Here is an 18,315-nt window from a genome sequence, read left to right as displayed (position 1 = left end):
AGCAGTGACAGACAGAAGTGCAACCACATAGCCTCCAGTGAGCTCCTCTATCACCGCCCCCCCCTCCGCCCCACTCTCCCTCACTTCCTCCTTTGGGGCTGAGAGGATGAGGGCGGGTAGGTACTGCGAAGAAAGGATGCTGGAGTGGCCCAAAACTGAACACAAACCACGATCTTAAAGTCTCTGTTGACTTCTTCTTCTCTTCCTTCTTCTTCTTCTGCCAGTTTGGTGTAGTGGTTAAGTGCACAGACTCTTATCTGGGAGAACCGGGTTTGATTCCCCACTCCTCCACTTGCAGCTGCTGCAATGGCCTTGGGTCAGCCAGAGCTCTGACAGAGGTTGTCCTTGAAAGGTCAGCTTCTGGGAGAGCTTTCTCAGTCCCACCCACCTCACAGGGTGTCTGTTGTGGGAGAGAAAGGGAAAGGAGATTGTAGGCCGCTCTGAGACACTGTCTTTGAAAGGGCAGCTTCTGGGAGAGCTCTCTCAGCCCCACCCATCTCACAGGGTGTCTGCTGTGAGGGAGGAAAGGAAAGGAGATTGTAGGCCGCTCTGAGCCTCTGTCCTTGGAAGGGCAGCTGCTGTGAGAGCCCTCTCAGCCCCACCCACCTCACAGGGTGTCTGTTGTGGGGGAGAAGGGAAAGGAGATTGTAGGCCGCTCTGAGCCTCTGTCCTTGAAAGGGCAGCTTCTGTGAGAGCCCTCTCAGCCCCACCTGCCTCAAAGGGTGTCTGTTGTAGGGGAGGAAGGGAAAGGAGATTGTAGGCTGCTCTGAGCCTCTGTCCTTGAAAGGGCAGCTGCTGTGAGAGCCCTCTCAGCCCCACCCACCTCACAGGGTGTCTGTTGTGGGGGAGAAGGGAAAGGAGATTGTAGGCCGCTCTGAGCCTCTGTCATTGAAAGGGCAGCTTCTGCGAGAGCCCTCTCAGCCCCACCTGCCTCAAAGGGTGTCTGTTGTAGGGGAGGCAGATAAAGGAGATTGTGAGCTGCTCTGAGATTGAGATTCGGAGTGCAGGGCAGGATATAAATCCAATATCATCATCTTCTTCTTCTTCTTCTTCTTCTTCTTCTTCTTCTTCTTCTTCTTCTTCTTCTTCTTCTTCTTCTTCTTCTTCTTCTTCTTCTTCTTCTTCTTCTTCTTCTTCTTCTTCTTCTTCTTCTTCTTCTTCTTCTTCTTCTTCTTCTTCTTCTTCTTCTTCTTCTTCCTTTTTAGTAGAAAACCCCCATAACAGATTCTTAACAGAAATCTCAATAAGGTAAAAGAAACAAATACTAATAATTAAGCAGGGGTTTCGTGCATTTTGAATCTGTCCCCTTAAACAGTAATATGCACAGTGACAGGTTACTTTCAAAGGTTACGTTATTAAATAGACCAAAGATTCCAAACATTTGTTGCATGGGACTTGAGGGCAGGGAAGGCTCCGACCCTGACTGGCTGAACTTCTGCTACAGAATAGAATGTTCAGCTGTACAGAGAGCAAAGAAATTTGCAGTTCCATTTCTGGGAGGAAAGGGGAAGTTGTCAGTTTGGCCACAATGCAAAACTTAACCAGGGAAAGCGAATGACTAAGGATGACCATATTTCCCCCATTCGTTGACTGCTTTGTCCTACTTCCACTTTTCCTTAATCCCAGAACATTAAAAGGGATTTAAAATTAAATTTAGAAGAGCTTATAAATTAAATTAAAAAGCAATTAAGATACTAGCCTAGAATCTAAGTAGGGTTGCCAATCCCCAGGTGGGGGCAGGGGATCCTCCGGTTTGGAGGCCCTCCCCCCGCTTCAGGGTCATCAGAAAGCAGGGGAGGGGGGGAGGGAAATGTCTGCTGGGAACTCTATTATTCCCAATGGAAACTTATTCCCATAGGAAATAATGGAGAATTGATCTGTAGGTATCTGGGGCCCTGTGGGGCCCTGTTTTTTAGGTAGAAGCACCAAATTTTCAGTATAGCATCCAGTGCCTCTCCCCAAAATACCTCCCAAGTTCCCAAAAAGATTGGACAAGAGGGTCCAATTCTATGAGCCCCAAAAGAAGGTGCCTCTAGCCTTCATTATTTCCTATGGAAGGGAGGCATTTAAAAAGGTGTGTGATCCCTTTAAATGTGATGGCCAGAACTCCCTTTGGAGTTCAATTATGCTTGTCACACCCTTGCTCCTGGCTCCGCCCTAGGCTTCCCAACCCCCCTGCCCTGCCGGGGGACCCCTGAATTAGCAGCCTAATCCCCCGCTGTCTGAAAATCTGATAGCGGGGGTGGGGGGGTGGGGTGGAACGGCATCGTGTCTCTTTCCCTGCCTGGCTTCAGGCTTCTCCCTTCCTCCGAGTCACAAAGACCTGCCCACCGCCGGCCTGCTATTCGCTCCAGTCTGGCCTCCCTTCGCGAGGTGCATGCTGGGACTTGTAGTGCTTGCATCCTCTCACGTCTGCTGAGCATTATTCTCTATGTCGAGATTGATTCTCATAGGGTATAATGGGGAATATGATCTGGAGGTTGCAGGGGCTCTGGGGGAGCTGTTTTTTGAGGTAGAGGCACCACATTTTCAGTATGGTATCTAGTGACTCTCCCCAAAGTATCTCCCAAGTTTCAAAATGATTGGACCAAGGGGTCCCATTCTATGAGCCCCAAAAGAAGGTGCCCCTATCCTTCATTATTTCCTATGGAAGGAAGACATTGAAAAAGGTGTGCGGTTCCTTTAAATGTGATGGCCAGAACTCCCTTGGAGTTCAATTATGCTTGTCACACCCTTGCTCCTGGCTCCGCCCCGATGTCTCCTGGCTCCACCCCCAAAGTCCCCAGATATTTCTTGAATTGGACTTGGCAACCCTACTCCGCCCCCAATGTTTTAATTTTTGTTCTCCTGGCTCCACCTCCAATGGACCCCCTGGTCCAATCTTTTTGAAACTTGGGGGGTATTTTGGGGAGAGGCACTAGATGCTATACTGAAAATTTGGTGCCTCTACCCCAAAAAAAACAGACCCCGCCCAGAGCCCCGAATACCCGCAGATCAATTCTCCATGATTTTCTATGGGACTAAATCTCCATAGGGAATAATGGAGTGTCCAGCAGACATTTCCCTCCCCTCCCCCCGTTTTCTGACGACCCTGAAGCGGGGGGAGGGCCTCCAAACTGGGGGATCCCCTGCCCCCACCTGGGGATTGGCAACCCTACTCACCAATTATCTCAGAGTCCAAGCGCCTGCCCCTCCACCCACGCCCCCTGCTGCACCAGGGCTCTTTGCTTGCATTTGATGGAAGGAGTGAGACATGGGCACGAACTTCGTCTCCTCTGCTTCAGCCCTTGGGGTCAGCCAGAATTTTTTTTTGGGGGGGGGGAGGGGGCTGAAAAATGTTACCAAGGCCATATGAAAGTTTCAGTGTGCCACGATCAGAACTGAAGCTCCAACCAAGAAACTCCATACATGAAACTGTATTTCTCCCCCTGCACCAATCTCAAACTATTGTCTCTTAGGATTGGAAGTTTGCCACTGGGCAAACCAGGTGACTGCCTAGGGCGCTGGCCTTCTGGGGGTGCCAAATTGGGTGCCCCCCATGTGACTCGGTGATGTTATCAATGCGGGGGACGGGGTGCCGGAAGTTAACCTTGCCTAGAGTGCCAGACGGTCTAGGGCTGGCCTCGATCAAACACTGCATTCCCCCTAGGTCAAGGGTGGGGAATAGGGTTGCCAATCCCCAGGTGGGGGCAGGGGATCCCCCGGTTTGGAGGCCCTCCCCCTGCTTCAGGGTCATCAGAAAGCGGGGGGAGGGGAGGGAAATGTCTGCTGGGAACTCTATTATTCCCTATGGAGATGTATTCCCATAGAAAATCATGGAGAATTGATCTGCGGGTATCTGGGGCTCTGGGGGGGGGCTGTTCTGGGGGGTAGATGCACCAAATTTTCAGTATAGCATCTAGTGCCTCTCCCCAAAATACCTCCCAAGTTTCAAAAAGATTGGACCAGGGGGTCCAATTCTATGAGCCCCAAAAGAAGGTGCCCCTATCCTTCATTATTTCCTATGGAAGGAAGGAATTGAAAAGGTGTGCCGTCCCTTTAAATGTGATGGCCAGAACTCCCTTTGGAGTTCAATGATGCTTGTCACAGCCTTGATCTTGGCTCCACACCTAATGTCTCCTGGCTCCACCCCCAAAGTCTCCTGGCTCCACCCCCAAAGTCCCCAGTTATTTCTTGAATTGGATTTGGCAATCCTAGTGGGGAACCTCCGTCCCAAGGGCAGTATTCGGCCCTCAAGGTCACTTGGTGTGGCCCTCGGGGATTGCTGGGCCGAACTGAGCCATGTGGCAGCCTCTCTGGGGCCTGGCTGGCCACTGAGGATCGTGGGGCCCAGCCGCGCTGTGCAGCAGCCTCCCCAGGGCCAGGCAGGGATCGCAGGGCCCAGATGTGCTGTGCGGCAGCCTCCCTGGGGCCTGGCTGTCTGGCTGGCCAGAATTGCTGCAGGGCCTGGAAAAGTTACTGTCCCAGTTCAGTTTGCACTTGATTATCCCAGAGGGTGTGGCCTAATATGCTAATATTAGGGGATGTGGTTTGATATGCTACTGAGTTCCTGCTGGGCTTTATCTGCAAAAAAGCCCTGGACCTATGCATTTGCCTAGGGTGGTGGGCTGTGTGTGTGTGTGTGCCAGATTAGGCTCTCCCCACATGACTTCAAATAGAAAAACAATTATTTGCATTAATTTTGCTGCCCTGAATTATTCTCTCTCGGCGGAGCACTGCTTTTTAAGTTGATATTTTTTTTATGGCCTGCAAATGATGTTATAAATATCCATATGGCCCTTGGCAGAAAAAAGGTTCCCTACCCCTGCCCTAGGTTGTCATGGCAAGTCGGCATATAAACATTCACCATAATCAGGGCTAGGGTTGCCAAGCCTTTCGTAGAGCCTGTAAAACGGAGCTGTTCCGCCAGACTTTTGGAAGAGGCAGCGGGTATCTATTAGATTGGTTGGCCTTCCCTACTGTGCTGTTCTGCTGTACCATCCTGCTATACTGTTTTGCTACGCCATCTTGCTGGACCATCCTGTTTGTCAGCCGATGTAACCTTGCTGAATAAAATGTCTTGGAACGTTACTGAATGAAATGCTTAGCTGCACGGTAGCCATCTTTGAACCCTGCTACTAACCATGAGAAAGGGCCTCGCATATCAAAGTAGAAAATGCAGATGTTACCAATGCTTACTGTGAACCTTCATTTCCCTTGATACTAACAAAGGCAGAAATTCCACCCTTTGATGATAAGGCGCCTCCAGGGACGGCTCTGGACTGTCCCCGGAAGAATAGCAGTAACAATAGATAAGGGAACAAGACCGTGTGAATCTTTGCACCTCAGCGCAATAATGTTTTGGAATTGTGGCTTTGTGGGATTCCCTTTGATGTATTCCCATATAGCGATCTCCATAATGCCAGAATGTATCAGTCTCAATCTCCCTGTGCTCAGATAATTATGGATTACAGAATAAAGCCTAACTTTGCAACAATTCAAGGTCTGGTCGATTCTGAGGTCCCATCGTCTGACACTGTTGTACTTTTACTAAATACTGTAACTGGTTTTTATTGTGATGTTACTGTGATTTTATTGTGATTTCATATTTACTATGATGTACTCTGCTCTGAGTACAGCTAAGAGCCCCGCGGCGCAGAGTGGGAAAGCTGCAGTACTGCAGTCGGAGCCCTCTGCTCACGACCTGAGTTCAATCCCAGCGGAAGCTGGTTCAGATAGCCGGCTCCAGGTTGACTCAGCCTTCCAGCCTTCTGAGGTCGTTAAAATGAGCCCCCAGCTTGCTGGAGGGGAAAGTGTCGATGACTGGGGAAAGCAATGGCAAACCACCCTGTAAAAAGTCTGCCGTGAAAACGGTGTGAAAGCAACATCACTCCAGAGTAAAAAACGACTGGTGCTTGCACAGGGGACTGACTACCTTTGGCTTTTTACTCCACTCTGAGCCCCCATGGGGGAATAGGCAGAATATAAATAAACTAATAATAATAATACTAATAATAGGTGCCTCCTGACTTTTCAAATCCTGGCTACAGCCCTGAGCACGTTAGACCCTACTGCTGCCTCTCCCCCCCCCCGCAAGAAGAAACCAGTTTTCAGAGGATCTTGCTTGCCACAGGAAAGAGGTGGAGTGAGTCGCAACCCGTGGCAGCTTGTGAGAAATCGGATGGAAGCATCAGGGGGGAAAGAGCTCCGATGCTGGAACAAGCCTAGTGGGGGATCGGTCCATAAGTCATTAAAGTCTTTGCATTCATGGGAAGTCGGGAACGGAAAGCTAGTTACAGAGAGATGCGGATCCAGTTGCGGAGTTTGGTTTCACTCCTGTACAAGAAAGCGCACCTGCGAACTAACGGCCTCATGAACAGATGATAACACACAGGATAACACACAAAAGCACTTCTATTGGAAGGGGTGTTGAAAGACCTGGGTCAGATTGAGGTGGCAAGAGAGGAGGTCCTACAACTGATAGATGAATTGAACATATGAACATATGAAGCTGCCTTATACTGAATCAGACCCTTGGTCCATCAAAGTCAGTATTGTCTTCTCAGACTGGCAGGAGCTCTCCAGGGTCTCAAGCTGAGGTTTTTCACACCTATTTGCCTGGCCCCTTTTTTGGAGATGCCAGGGATTGAACCTGGGACCTTCTGCTTCCCAAGCAGATGCTCTACCACTGAGCCACCGTCCCTCCCCAACTAATAAGTCACCAGGTCTGGATGGCATACATCCAAGAGTTCTGAGAGAACTCAAAGTTGAACTTGTGGATCTTCTGACAAAAATATGTAATCTTTCATTGAAATCTGCCTCCGTTCCTGAGGACTGGAAGGTAGCAAATGTCACCCCCACCTTTAAAAAGGGTTCCAGAGGAGATCCGGGTAACAACAGGACCATCAGTCTGACTTCAATACCGGGAAAGTTGGTACAAACCATTATCAAGGACAGAATGAGTAGGCACATTGATGAACACGAGTTACTGAGGAAGTCTCAGCATGGGTTCTGTAAGGGAACATCTTGCCTCACTAACCTGTTACATTTCTTTGAGGGGGTGAACAAACATGTGGACAAAGGAGACCCGATAGATATTGTTTACCTTGACTTCCAGAAAGCTTTTGATAAAGTTCCTCATCAAAGGCTCCTTAGAAAGCTCGAGAGTCATGGAGTAAAAGGACTGGTCCTCTTGTGGATCAAAAACTGGCTAATTAATAGGAAGCAGAGAGCGAGTATAAATGGGCAGTCTTCGCAGTGGAGGACGGTAAGCAGTGGGGTGCCACAGGGCTCAGTACTGGGTCCCATGCTCTTTAACTTGTTCATAAATGATTTGGAGTTGAGAGTAGGCAGTGAAGTGGCCTAGTTTGCAGATGACACTAAATTGTTCAGGGTGGTAAGAACCAGAGAGGATTGTGAGGAACTACAAAGGGATCTGTTGAGGCTGGGTGAGTGGGCATCAACGTGGCAGATGCGGTTCAATGTGGCCAAGTGCAAAGTAATGCACATTGGGGCCAAGAATCCCAGCTACAAATACAAGTTGATGGGGTGTGAACTGGCAGAGACTGACTAAGAGAGAGATCTTGGGGTCGTGGTAGATAACTCACTGAAAATGTCAAGATAGTGTGCATTTGCAATAAAAAAGGCCAACGCCATGCTGGGAATTATTAGGAAGGGAATTGAAAACAAATCAGCCAGTATCATACTGCCCCTGTATAAATCGATGGTGCGGTCTCATTTGGAATACTGTGTACAATTCTGGTCACCGCACCTCAAAAAGGATATTATAGCATTGGAAAAAGTGCAGAAAAGGGCAACTAGAAAGATTAAAGGTTTGGAACACTTTCCCTATGAAGAAAGGTTAAAACGCTTGGGGCTCTTTAGCTTGGAGAAACGTCGACTGCGGGGTGACATGATAGAGGTTTACAAGATAATGCATGGGATGGAGAAGGTAGAGAAAGAAGTACTTTTCTCCCTTTCTCACAAAACAAGAACTCGTGGGCATTCGATGAAATTGCTGAGCAGTTGGGTTAGAATGGATAAAAGGAGGTACTTCTTCACCCAAAGGGTGATTGACATGTGGAATTCACTGCCACAGGAGGTGGTGGCGGCTACAAGCATAGCCAGCTTCAAGAGGGGTTTAGATAAAAATATGGAGCAGAGGTCCATCAGTGGCTATTAGCCACAGTGTGTGTGTGTGTGTGTGTATATATATATATATACACATACACACAAAAATTTTGGCCACTGTGTGAGACAGAGTGTATCTGTGTGATACAGAGTGTGTGATACAGATGGGCCATTGGCCTGATCCAACATGGCTTCTCTTATGTTCTTATGACTGAACATCAGCTTGGGTGACAAATAGAAAAAGTAGATTCCGAGTAACCTACATCATAGGTTGCCGCTGCTGGATGGATCTATGGAATCCCATCACCAAAGGATTAGACACAACTATGGAAGGGTGGGCACGTAGGAATGATGAACGCACCCAGTTTTCTTTTCTTTTCCATTAGAACATAAGAGAAATCGGGCCAATGGCCCATCCAGTCCAACACTCTGTGTAACGCAGTGGCCAGAAAACCCAGGTCCACCAGTGGGGCCAGGACACTAGAAGCCCTCCCACTGTTGCCCCCCACCCACCCAAGCACCAAGAATACAGAGCATCACTGCCCCAGACATAAGAACATAACAGAAGCATGTTGGATCAGGCCTATGGCCCATCCAGTCCAACACTCTGTGTCACACAGTGGCCAAAAAACCCAGGTGCCATCAGGAGGTCCATCAGTAGGGCCAGGACACTAGAAGCCCTCCCACTGTTGCCCCTCCCAAGCACCAAGAATACAGAGCATCACTTGCCCCAGACAGAGAGTTCCAACAATACGCTGTAGCTAATAGCCACTGATGGACCTCTGCTCCAGATGTTTATCCAGTCCCCTCTTGAAGCTAGCTATACTTGTGGCCACCACCACCTCTTGTGGCAGTGAATTCCACGTGTTAATCACCCTTTGGGTGAAGAACTTCCTTTTATCTGTTCTAACCCAATTGCTCAGCAATTTCTATTGAGTGCCCACGAGTTCTCGTATTGTGAGAAAGGAAGGAAAATGCTTCTTTCTCTACCTTCGCTATTCCCTGCATAATCTTGTAAACTTTGACCATGTCACCCAACCGTTCCAACCATTTTTGTAGCTGCAGCTCCCAGTTTGTTGGGTTTCCTGGATACTCAAACTCTTGCAGCATTAACAGGGAAAACGTGTCAATTTTAACAGGACAATAAAAATCTACACAAGGGGTGATACCAGACGGGTGGACCAAAAAAGCGCATCCAGGCGTGCACATCGGCCTCCTGTCCTTGTCCCGCCCCCAGCTTGCCGGGAGCGGGCTCAGAAAGGCACCACTTTCAAAGTGGTCCCTTTTCGTTGGGGTGCCTCTGAGGTGCCTCCCCGGGAAGCCGGGAGGCACTCAGAGAGTGCCCAGGGAGCCGCGGACAGGATGTGAGAATGTTCCAGACGCTCCCTTGGCGCCCACGGCCCACCCCTTTTCTCTGGGGCGCTCCATTTCCAGCCAACTCTATTTGGGACGGCTTGAAGCTGACGCAAACCGGCTATCTGATATCACCCCCCGAAACACAACATGACACAAAAGTAAAGACTCGGAGGTTCGATTTGTACTGGGGAAGACACTGAGTGGCTACCCTATGAAGTAATAACCTTCAAGACATTCTGTTGACAGTCTAGCTCAGGTCTCACAAACCCCTGTGGCTTCCTTGGTCAAGTCAACCGATCTCACGGTGGGTCTTCTGGTTTTCCTGCTGCCTTCCACTTTTTCTAGCACTATGGTCTTTTCCAGCGAGTCTTGCCACGTGTCTTCTTATGATGTGACTAAAGTAGAATAGCCTCAGTTTAGTCCAGGGGTGGTCAAACTGTGGCTCGCGAACCATATCGTGTGACTCTTGAAGCCTGCGCTGTCCTGTCAGCCGGCTTGGAGAAGGCATTTCAAGTTGCTTTCTTTCTGCCTCCTCCCATCTATTTTCCTTCCTTCCTTCCTTCCTTCTCTCAAACGTCTGATGTCCATGTCTTGCAGCTCTCAAACATCTTGTGCTTATTCTATGCATCTCTTAACGTTAAAGCAAGTTTGGCCACCCCTGGTTTAGTCCTTTTAACTTCTAGGAGGATCCAGGCTGATTTCATCAGTGAGCAGTAGAAGAAGAAGAAGATATTGGATTTATATCCTGCCCTCCACTCCGAAGAGTCTCAGAGCGGCTCACAATCTCCTTTCCCTTCCTCCCCCACAACAGACACCCTGTGAGGTGGGTGGGGCTGGAGAGGGCTCTCACAGCAGCTGCCCTTTCAAGGACAACCTCTGCCAGAGCTATGGCTGACCCAAGGTCATTCCAGCAGCTGCAAGGGGAGGAGTGGGGAATCAAACCCGGTTCTCCCAGATAAGAGTCCGCACACTTAACCACTACACCAAACTGGCTCTCCGTGCAGTAGCCACGACAATTGGAATCTCTATACGCAGAAACATCCTAGCCATTGAATCTTAACATCTGCAAATGGGGGAAACAAAGAACAGAGACTGGGGTTTACCTTTGCTCTTTATCTCTGGCCTTCCGGATGCTTGCTGCCCTTGATTAACCATCCAGCACAAAATTCATTGTACCAAACAGGGACATGCTAATTGGCTGAGTTTGCATACTGCACACCCGGCGTGGAATTCTAGCAGGAGCTCTTTTACATATTAGACCACACACCCCGATGTAGCCAATCCTCCAGAAGCTTGCAAAAATGTAAATGTCATGAAGGATCTTTCTATCATATGTGGTGAACTTGTGAAAAGGCAAAAAAACAATTCTGGCAAATGATTCAGCAGGAGATTTTGAAAGTTTTGGGATATAATATTAAGAAGGCACCAGGCGTTTTCCTGTTGGGATTACAAATGGAAAAATTTCGAAAGCAAGAGAGAATAATTTGATACATGCTTTCAGCTGCAAGGACATTATATGCGCAAATGTGGAAACAAGACAAAATACCAGCAAAGTGGGCATGGACTTCGAAGGTCATGCATTGAAGTGAAATGGACAAACTTACAAGAATCTTAAAAAGAACAAGATTTAGAGAAGTTTAAAAACGACTGGGGAAAGTTTCAAAAACACATTGAAAAACAATGGAACGTTAAAGGACATTTGGCGATCTTTGACGATGGTTAATTTTTAAAGAAACGACATATGGATTACAGTTTAAAAAATATGATTATCGAATCATAACTTTTTATTTTTTCTCCCAATGACTAAGAAGAAATAACATGAAGAGGATTATAATTGTAACTTTTGGGTTTTTTGGAGAAAGATTCTTTAATAGATAAAATTTATTACCTTATAACAAATTAAACAGTAAGATGGGGACGTTTGCTAAGGGGGCATGCACTGCTGGAGGTCACAAAAGAAGGGGGTGGGGTAGAGAAAATGTTATATATGTGTATTAACATTTAATGGTAAATGATGCTACGTTATCACAATATATTACATTATAATAAAATTGGTTTAAACAAAGAAGCTTGCAAAAAAGAGCCCTGTAAGCTCTCGGAGGATTGGCTATACCAGGGGGTGTGGCCTAATATGCAAAGGAGCTCCTGCTAGAATTCCACCCCTGCACACACCCATCTTGGAACTGGGTGCTTGTGTGTCAGGATTTATTCATTTATTTGGCGCGCAGAACTTAGAGCGAGGTTTTGTAAAAGTTTTGATGGATGACTGGTCCCAAATCCTTTGGCATGTAGCAATTCCTAGGTCTTCAAAACCCGCTGATTGATGGGCGTTACCCTCAAAACTCAATCCAGGGGTTTTGGGTAATCCTTTATTGTAAAATCATGCTTGTAAAGTCTCTCTGTCTCTCTCATTTTGGAAATAGGATTAAAAAAACCCCCCATTTTCTATAATAACAATCATTATCGTAATACAATATATCTGTATATATTTATATATGAAATGGCGAAAAACCATCCCTGCCCATAAGCAAAGGTACAAAATACTCCACTTGTGCAGGAAAACACACACACACACAATAAAAGATGCTCTCACTAGCCAGCCTGGACACATTTATTGCAGGGAATGACAGGGCTTTTTAAGTTTTTGTCTGGCTACAGACAAATAACCCTGGCGTCCAGATAAGAACAGCCGCCCAAATTTCACCTGAAGAAAACTCCAAAGCTAGTCTGAGGGGCTTCCCTTCAGGCGAAACATTTCAAAAGACACCAAATTACTATAAATAAGACTAATAATACTTTTATTTATTGTTTTTTTGGGGAGAGAGTCTTTTTGTTTTTACCGAAGCCTTGTTTAAAGCAAAATTCAAAATGGATTCAGGGGATCTTTGCCCAGACAAACAGCTATTTTAATGGGAGCAAAAACGGTTTTGAAAAATCCAGTCAAGACCTTTAAATTTGCAGCGGTGCATCCCGAGGCAAGAAGACCTGAACCATTAAGAGCAGGGGTGGGATTCTAGGAAGAGCTCCTTTGCATATTAGGCCACACCCCCTGATGTAGCCAATCCTCCAAGAGCTTACAAAAAAAGAGCCTTATAAGCTCCTGGAGGATTGGCTACATCAGGGGATGTGTGGCCTAATATGCAAAGGAGCTCCTGCTAGAATCCCACCCCTGGTTAAGAGTCAGTTTTCCAAGAGACCTTTTCCAGGTCAAATCACACAAATGGAATTCAACATGGAGGGCTCTTCTGCGCATTCTCATTTTTGTTTCTTGTCCATACTGCTTCATTCCCCTCCCCATTTTGTGAGTGTTTTGATCTCTCTAGTAGCTGATTTGATATTCCATAAAATGGCACATTTCCCTGCACTTTAAATCAGCAGGGAGATTCGCTAAAGTAATGTAATATTGAATTCACCACTAGAAGAAGAAGGCGACACTGGATTTATATCCTGCCCTATACTATGAATCTCAGGGTCTCAGAGCGGCCACAATCTCCTTTCCCTCCCTCCCCCCCCCCACACCCTGTGAGGCGGATGGGGCTGAAAGAGCTCTCCCAGAAGCTGCCCTTTAAAGGACAGAGTCTCAGAGCGGCCTACAATCTCCTTTCCCTTCCTCCCCCCCCACACCCTGTGAGGCAGGTGGGGCTGAGAGAGCTCTCCAAGAAGCTGCCCTTTCAAGGACAGAGTCTCAGAGCGGCCACAATCTCCTTTCCCTTCCTCCCCCGCAACAGACACCCTGTGAGGCAGGTGGGGCTGAGAGAGCTCTCCCAGAAGCTGCCCTTTCAAGGACAGAGTCTCAGAGCGGCCTACAATCTCCTTTCCCTTCCTCCCCCACAATAGACACCCTGTGAGGTGGGTGGGGCTGAGAGAGCTCTCCCAGCAGCTGCCCTTTCAAGGACAACTCTGCAAGAGCTATGGCTGACCCAAGGCCATTCCAGCAGCTGCAAGTGGAGGAGTGAGGAATCAAACCTAGTTCTCCCAGATAAGAGTTCACACACTTAGCCTTTACATTGAACTGGCTCTCAGCTAGAGGGAGCAAAACACATGGGGGGATACGCCCCCCCCCCCATCGAAGCAATAAGAACACACAAGTGATAAAAATGGGAATGCAGAAGAGCCCAGAATCTCAGATGCTGGGCTTTTTTAGTAGCAGGAACTCATTTGCATATTAGGTCACACACCCCTGATGTAGCCAATCCTCCAAGAGCTTAAGTAAAGGTAAAGGTAGTCCCCTGTGTAAGCACCAGTCATTTCCGACTCTGAGGTGACGTTGCATCACGTTTTCATCGCAGACTTTTTTACAAGGTGGTTTGCCATTGCCTTCCCCAGTCCTCTACACTTTCCCCCCAGCAAGCTGGGTACTCCTTTTACGAACCTCGGAAGGATGGAAGGCTGAGTCAACCTTGAGCCGATTACCTGACCCCAGCTTCTGCTGGGATTGAACTCAGGTGGTGAGCAGAGAGCTCGGACTGCAGTACTGCAGCTTTACCGCTCTGCGCCCCGGGCCTTACAGAGATTACAGGGCTGTTATTACAAAGCCTGCCGCAATCTTGGAGGACTGGCTACATCAGGGGGTGTGGCCTAAAATGCAAAGGAGTTCCTGCTACAACAAAAGCCCTGCTCATATGGAGAATCAACCGCAGAGAAAAATGACGTGGGAAAACAATTCATTCTCCCTCCCCCATAAATGCACTTGTGAGAGGTTAAAAAAAAAATCACTGGAACTTTTTTAAAAAGCTGGGGTCTGTGATGAATAGGAAGTCATCGAGGAAAACATCCTATTATTTTTTTTTTTAAAAATAAATAAAATTGAACTTGAGCTGTAACAATGCAAAGAAAGCACCAGGTTGGTATTTTAATAAATTCAAAAGCAGCAGATGAAAAGGGCAGTGGCCCTCCTGCAAAAGAACAAAAATGTGCACATCAAGAACTTAACTGTGTACCAGGGCTTTTTTTGTAGCAGGAACGCCTTTGCATATTAGGTCACACCCACCTGATGTAGCCAATCCTCCAAGAGCTTACAGCGGGCCTTGTACTAAGAGCCCTGTAAGCTTTTACAATATTGGCTACATAACAGAGGTGTGGCCTAATATGCAAAGGTGTTCCTGCTACAAAAAAAAGCCCTGACTGTGACCAAAGTCCAGCAAACAACTAATTTTAAAAAATCTGGAATCTTCTGTTCCTCACAGTATGATTAACATGTAGATAGATATTCAAACCTAGTTAAATGAAAGATCTGTGCACAATTTGGGCTCAAGTCTGGCACTGGAGAAAAAAAACTGTTGATCCTCATTCAAAAATACTCATAAAAATGTAAAGGTAATCCCCTGTGCAAGCACCAGTCGTTTCTGAAGGGCATTTTTTGGCAGCAGGAACTCCTTTGCATATTAGGCCACACCCCCTGAAGTAGCCAATCCTCCAAGAGCTTACAGCAGGCCCTCGAATAAGAGCCCTGTAAGCTCTTGGAGGATTGGCTACATCAAGGGTGTGTGGCCTAATATGCAAAGGAGTTCCTGATACAACCCCCCCCCCCGCTCATACCTGTCCAAGACAGGAGGAGTTGGGAATCATTCCGATTTGTCCTCTACTCTCTCTCCTCTGCCATCCAATTATATCTCAAAATGCTCCATTTCTTTTCTTTGCCCATGCTCTTGGGCCCCGATCCCCTTTCTGCACCACCTCCATAGCCCCAATGAAGGATGCCCAGAGAGTACAAGAGAATCTCTTCGGTCGGAAAGGATAGTAATAAATCAAATACGCCCAACAGACCCTTATATCTGCTCCCCAGCATCCTTAGGTTTCAATGTCTTTTGTGGCAAAATGCCCCATTATCTATCAGACTTAACCATTTCTAGTCATCGCAGGGCATTTATGTTGGCTAGACTAAATGCGTTTCCCTCCAAAGTCTTCCAGGGGAGATATCCTCGAGTCCCTTTAAGTGACAGACTCTGTTCCTGCGAAGCGAATATTCCTTCCCACTCAATTCAGCATATATTGCTTGATTGTTCCAGATATCATAATCTCCATAAAGATCTACTTTGCAAGCCTTCCTTCTCCGCAGATCTGTCTCTTCTGCCACCCTGTCCTTATTTACTGAGTGGGAGGTTAGCGAGGCTGTGGCAAAATTGTTGGCGGACATCCTTAAATTTAAACCTGACCATGCATTTGTAATCTCGGTTTCTTTTTGATTTTATCCCTTTTTGATTTTTTGTATTCGGTGTATTCTCATTTGCAACAGTTATGCCATTAAAGGTTTGACTGTTCCCTGGAAGGTCAGATGCTGAAGCTGAAGCTCCAATCCTTTGGCCGCCCAATGAGAAGGGAGCACTCCCTGGAGAAGACTCTTGAGAGTCCCTTGCACTGCAAGAAGATCCAATCAGTCAGTCCTAAGGGAAGTCAACCCAGACTGTTCCCTGGAAGGTCAGATGCTGAAGCTGAAGCTCAGATACTCTGGCCACCCAGTGAGAAGGGAGCACTCACTGGAGAAGACTCTTGAGAGTCCCTTGGACAGCAAGAAGATCCAATCAGTCAGTCCTAATGGAAGCCAACCCAGACTGTTCCCTGGAAGGTCAGATGCTGAAGCTGAAGCTCCAATCCTTTGGCCACCAAATGAGAAGGGAGCACTCACTGGAGTAGAATCTTGAGAGTCCCTTGGACTGCAAGAAGATCCAATCAGTCAGTCCTAAGGGAAGTCAACCCAGACTGTTCCCTGGAAGGTCAGATGCTGAAGCTGAAGCTCAGATACTTTGGCCACCCAGTGAGAAGGGAGCACTCACTGGAGAAGACTCTTGAGAGTCCCTTGGACAGGAAGAAGATCCAATCAGTCAGTCCTAAAAGAAATCAACCCTGACTGTTCCCTGGAAGATCAGATGCTGAAGCTGAAGCTCAACTACTTTGGCCACCCAATGAGAAGGGAGCACTCCCTGGAGAAGACCCTGATGCTGGGAAAGACAGAAGGCAAAAGAAGAAGGGGACGGCAAAAGAGGAGACGGCTGGACAGCGTTAGTGATGTAACAAACACGAATTTGAGCAGACTTCGGAGGATGGTGGAAGACAGGAGGGCCTGGCGTGACTTGGTCCAGGGGGTCGCAAAGAGTCAGACTCGACTGTGCGACCGAACGACAAAAGCGGCAAATCGAATCTGGACGATGCAAGTGAGGTGTCTTTCGGTTCCCTGCGTCGATCCCACCCTGTGTGTCTGCGTGGAGGGGATACCGTTGGGCAGGGCCACCTTCTGGCGTTTAGGGTCCCCCAGCTGTGCTACTACAATAAATAATATCAGAGTTTCAAGTAATGCTCTCATCTGCACCTTGTTCAGCTTCTCTGCTTCTCATTGCACTTGATAGCGCCCCCCCTTCCCCCCCCCCGCCCCGCCCCTGTCCTCAGTGCATGCATCAGCAGTGGTTTAATGGAAGTCCGTAAGGAACAGGCAGAATCTCACACGGCTGCAGCACTCGCTTGGAACTTGTTGACGATCTTGGGGCGCAGGGCAGCCAGGTGACAGAGGCGCGAGGTGGGGTGGGGGGAACGGCACGGCTGCCCCCTGCCGGCTTTTCCAGTTTCTTCACGGCACCGATCGCGCACGGCGGTCTAATGGCCTTGGCAGGTTTTGCAGCAAATCTGTCGGAAATAAGGCCGGCTACAGAACTTAAACTTCAGCACCAAAGGACAGTAGGCAACCTTATTCACATCTTTGCATTCTGGAAGGGAAAAAAGAAGACGGGAAAGCGGTGAAAGACAGAAAGAGAGAAATTCGGGGATAACATCGGACCTAAGGTGGGGTGAGGCAAGTCCAAGCAGAGGGGGACACAAAATAATAAGAAGAAGATACTGGATTTATAAAAAAAGGTAAAGGTAGGTCCTTCTGCAAGCACCAGTCGTTTCCGACTCTGGGGTGACGTTGCTTTCACAACGTTTTCACACCAGACTTTTTACTGGGTGGTTTGTCATTGCCTTCCCCAGTCCTCTACACTTTCCCCCCAGCAAGCTGGGGACTCATTTGACTGACCTCAGAAGAATGGAAGGCCGAGTCAACCTGGAGCCGGCCACCTGAACCAGTTTCCGCTGGGATTGAAGATGAAGAAGATATTGGATTTATATCCCGCCCTCCACTCCGAAGAGTCTCAGAGCGGCTCACAATCTCCTTTCCCTCCCCCCCCCAACAACAGACACCCTGTGAGGTAGATGAAGATATTGGATTTATATCCCACCCTCCACTCCGAAGAGTCTCAGAGCGGCTCACAATCTCCTTTCCCTTCCTCCCCCGCCACAACAGACACCCTGTGAGGTAGATGAAGATATTGGATTTATATCCCTCCCTCCACTCCGAAGAGTCTCAGAGCGGCTCACAATCTCCTTTCCCTTCCTCCCCCCACCACAACAGACACCCTGTGAGGTAGATGAAGATATTGGATTTATATCCCGCCCTCCACTCTGAAGAGTCTCAGAGCGGCTCACAATCTCCTTTCCCTTCCCCCCCCCACCACAACAGACACCCTGTGAGGTAGATGAAGATATTGGATTTATATCCCGCCCTCCACTCTGAAGAGTCTCAGAGCGGCTCACAATCTCCTTTCCCTTCCTCCCCCCACAACAGACACCCTGTGAGGTAGATGAAGATATTGGATTTATATCCCGCCCTCCACTCTGAAGAGTCTCAGAGCGGCTCACAATCTCCTTTCCCTTCCTCCCCCCACAACAGACACCCTGTGAGGTAGATGAAGATATTGGATTTATATCCCGCCCTTCACTCTGAAGAGTCTCAGAGCGGCTCACAATCTCCTTTCCCTTCCTCCCCCCACAACAGACAACCTGTGAGGTAGATGAAGATATTGGATTTATATCCCACCCTCC

General features: G+C 48.0%; 1 protein-coding gene across 1 annotated transcript in view; it reads right to left on the bottom strand.

Moving 5' to 3' along the window:
• Positions 1-16,980: 16,980 nt before the first annotated feature.
• The window catches only part of ADAMTS10 (ADAM metallopeptidase with thrombospondin type 1 motif 10), an 85,797-nt gene continuing 84,462 nt past the window's right edge, over positions 16,981-18,315 (bottom strand). Inside the window, 1 exon segment of the mRNA XM_060232829.1 lies at positions 16,981-17,162. Coding sequence (XP_060088812.1) covers positions 17,053-17,162 — 110 coding nt within the window. The 3' untranslated portion in view covers positions 16,981-17,052.

The sequence above is a fragment of the Heteronotia binoei genome, chromosome 2 (genome assembly GCF_032191835.1).
Source record: "Heteronotia binoei isolate CCM8104 ecotype False Entrance Well chromosome 2, APGP_CSIRO_Hbin_v1, whole genome shotgun sequence".
Lineage (NCBI taxonomy): Eukaryota > Metazoa > Chordata > Lepidosauria > Squamata > Gekkonidae > Heteronotia > Heteronotia binoei.
Note: the sequence above shows the minus strand (reverse complement) of the source record. Positions and strands in the feature narration are given on the sequence as shown.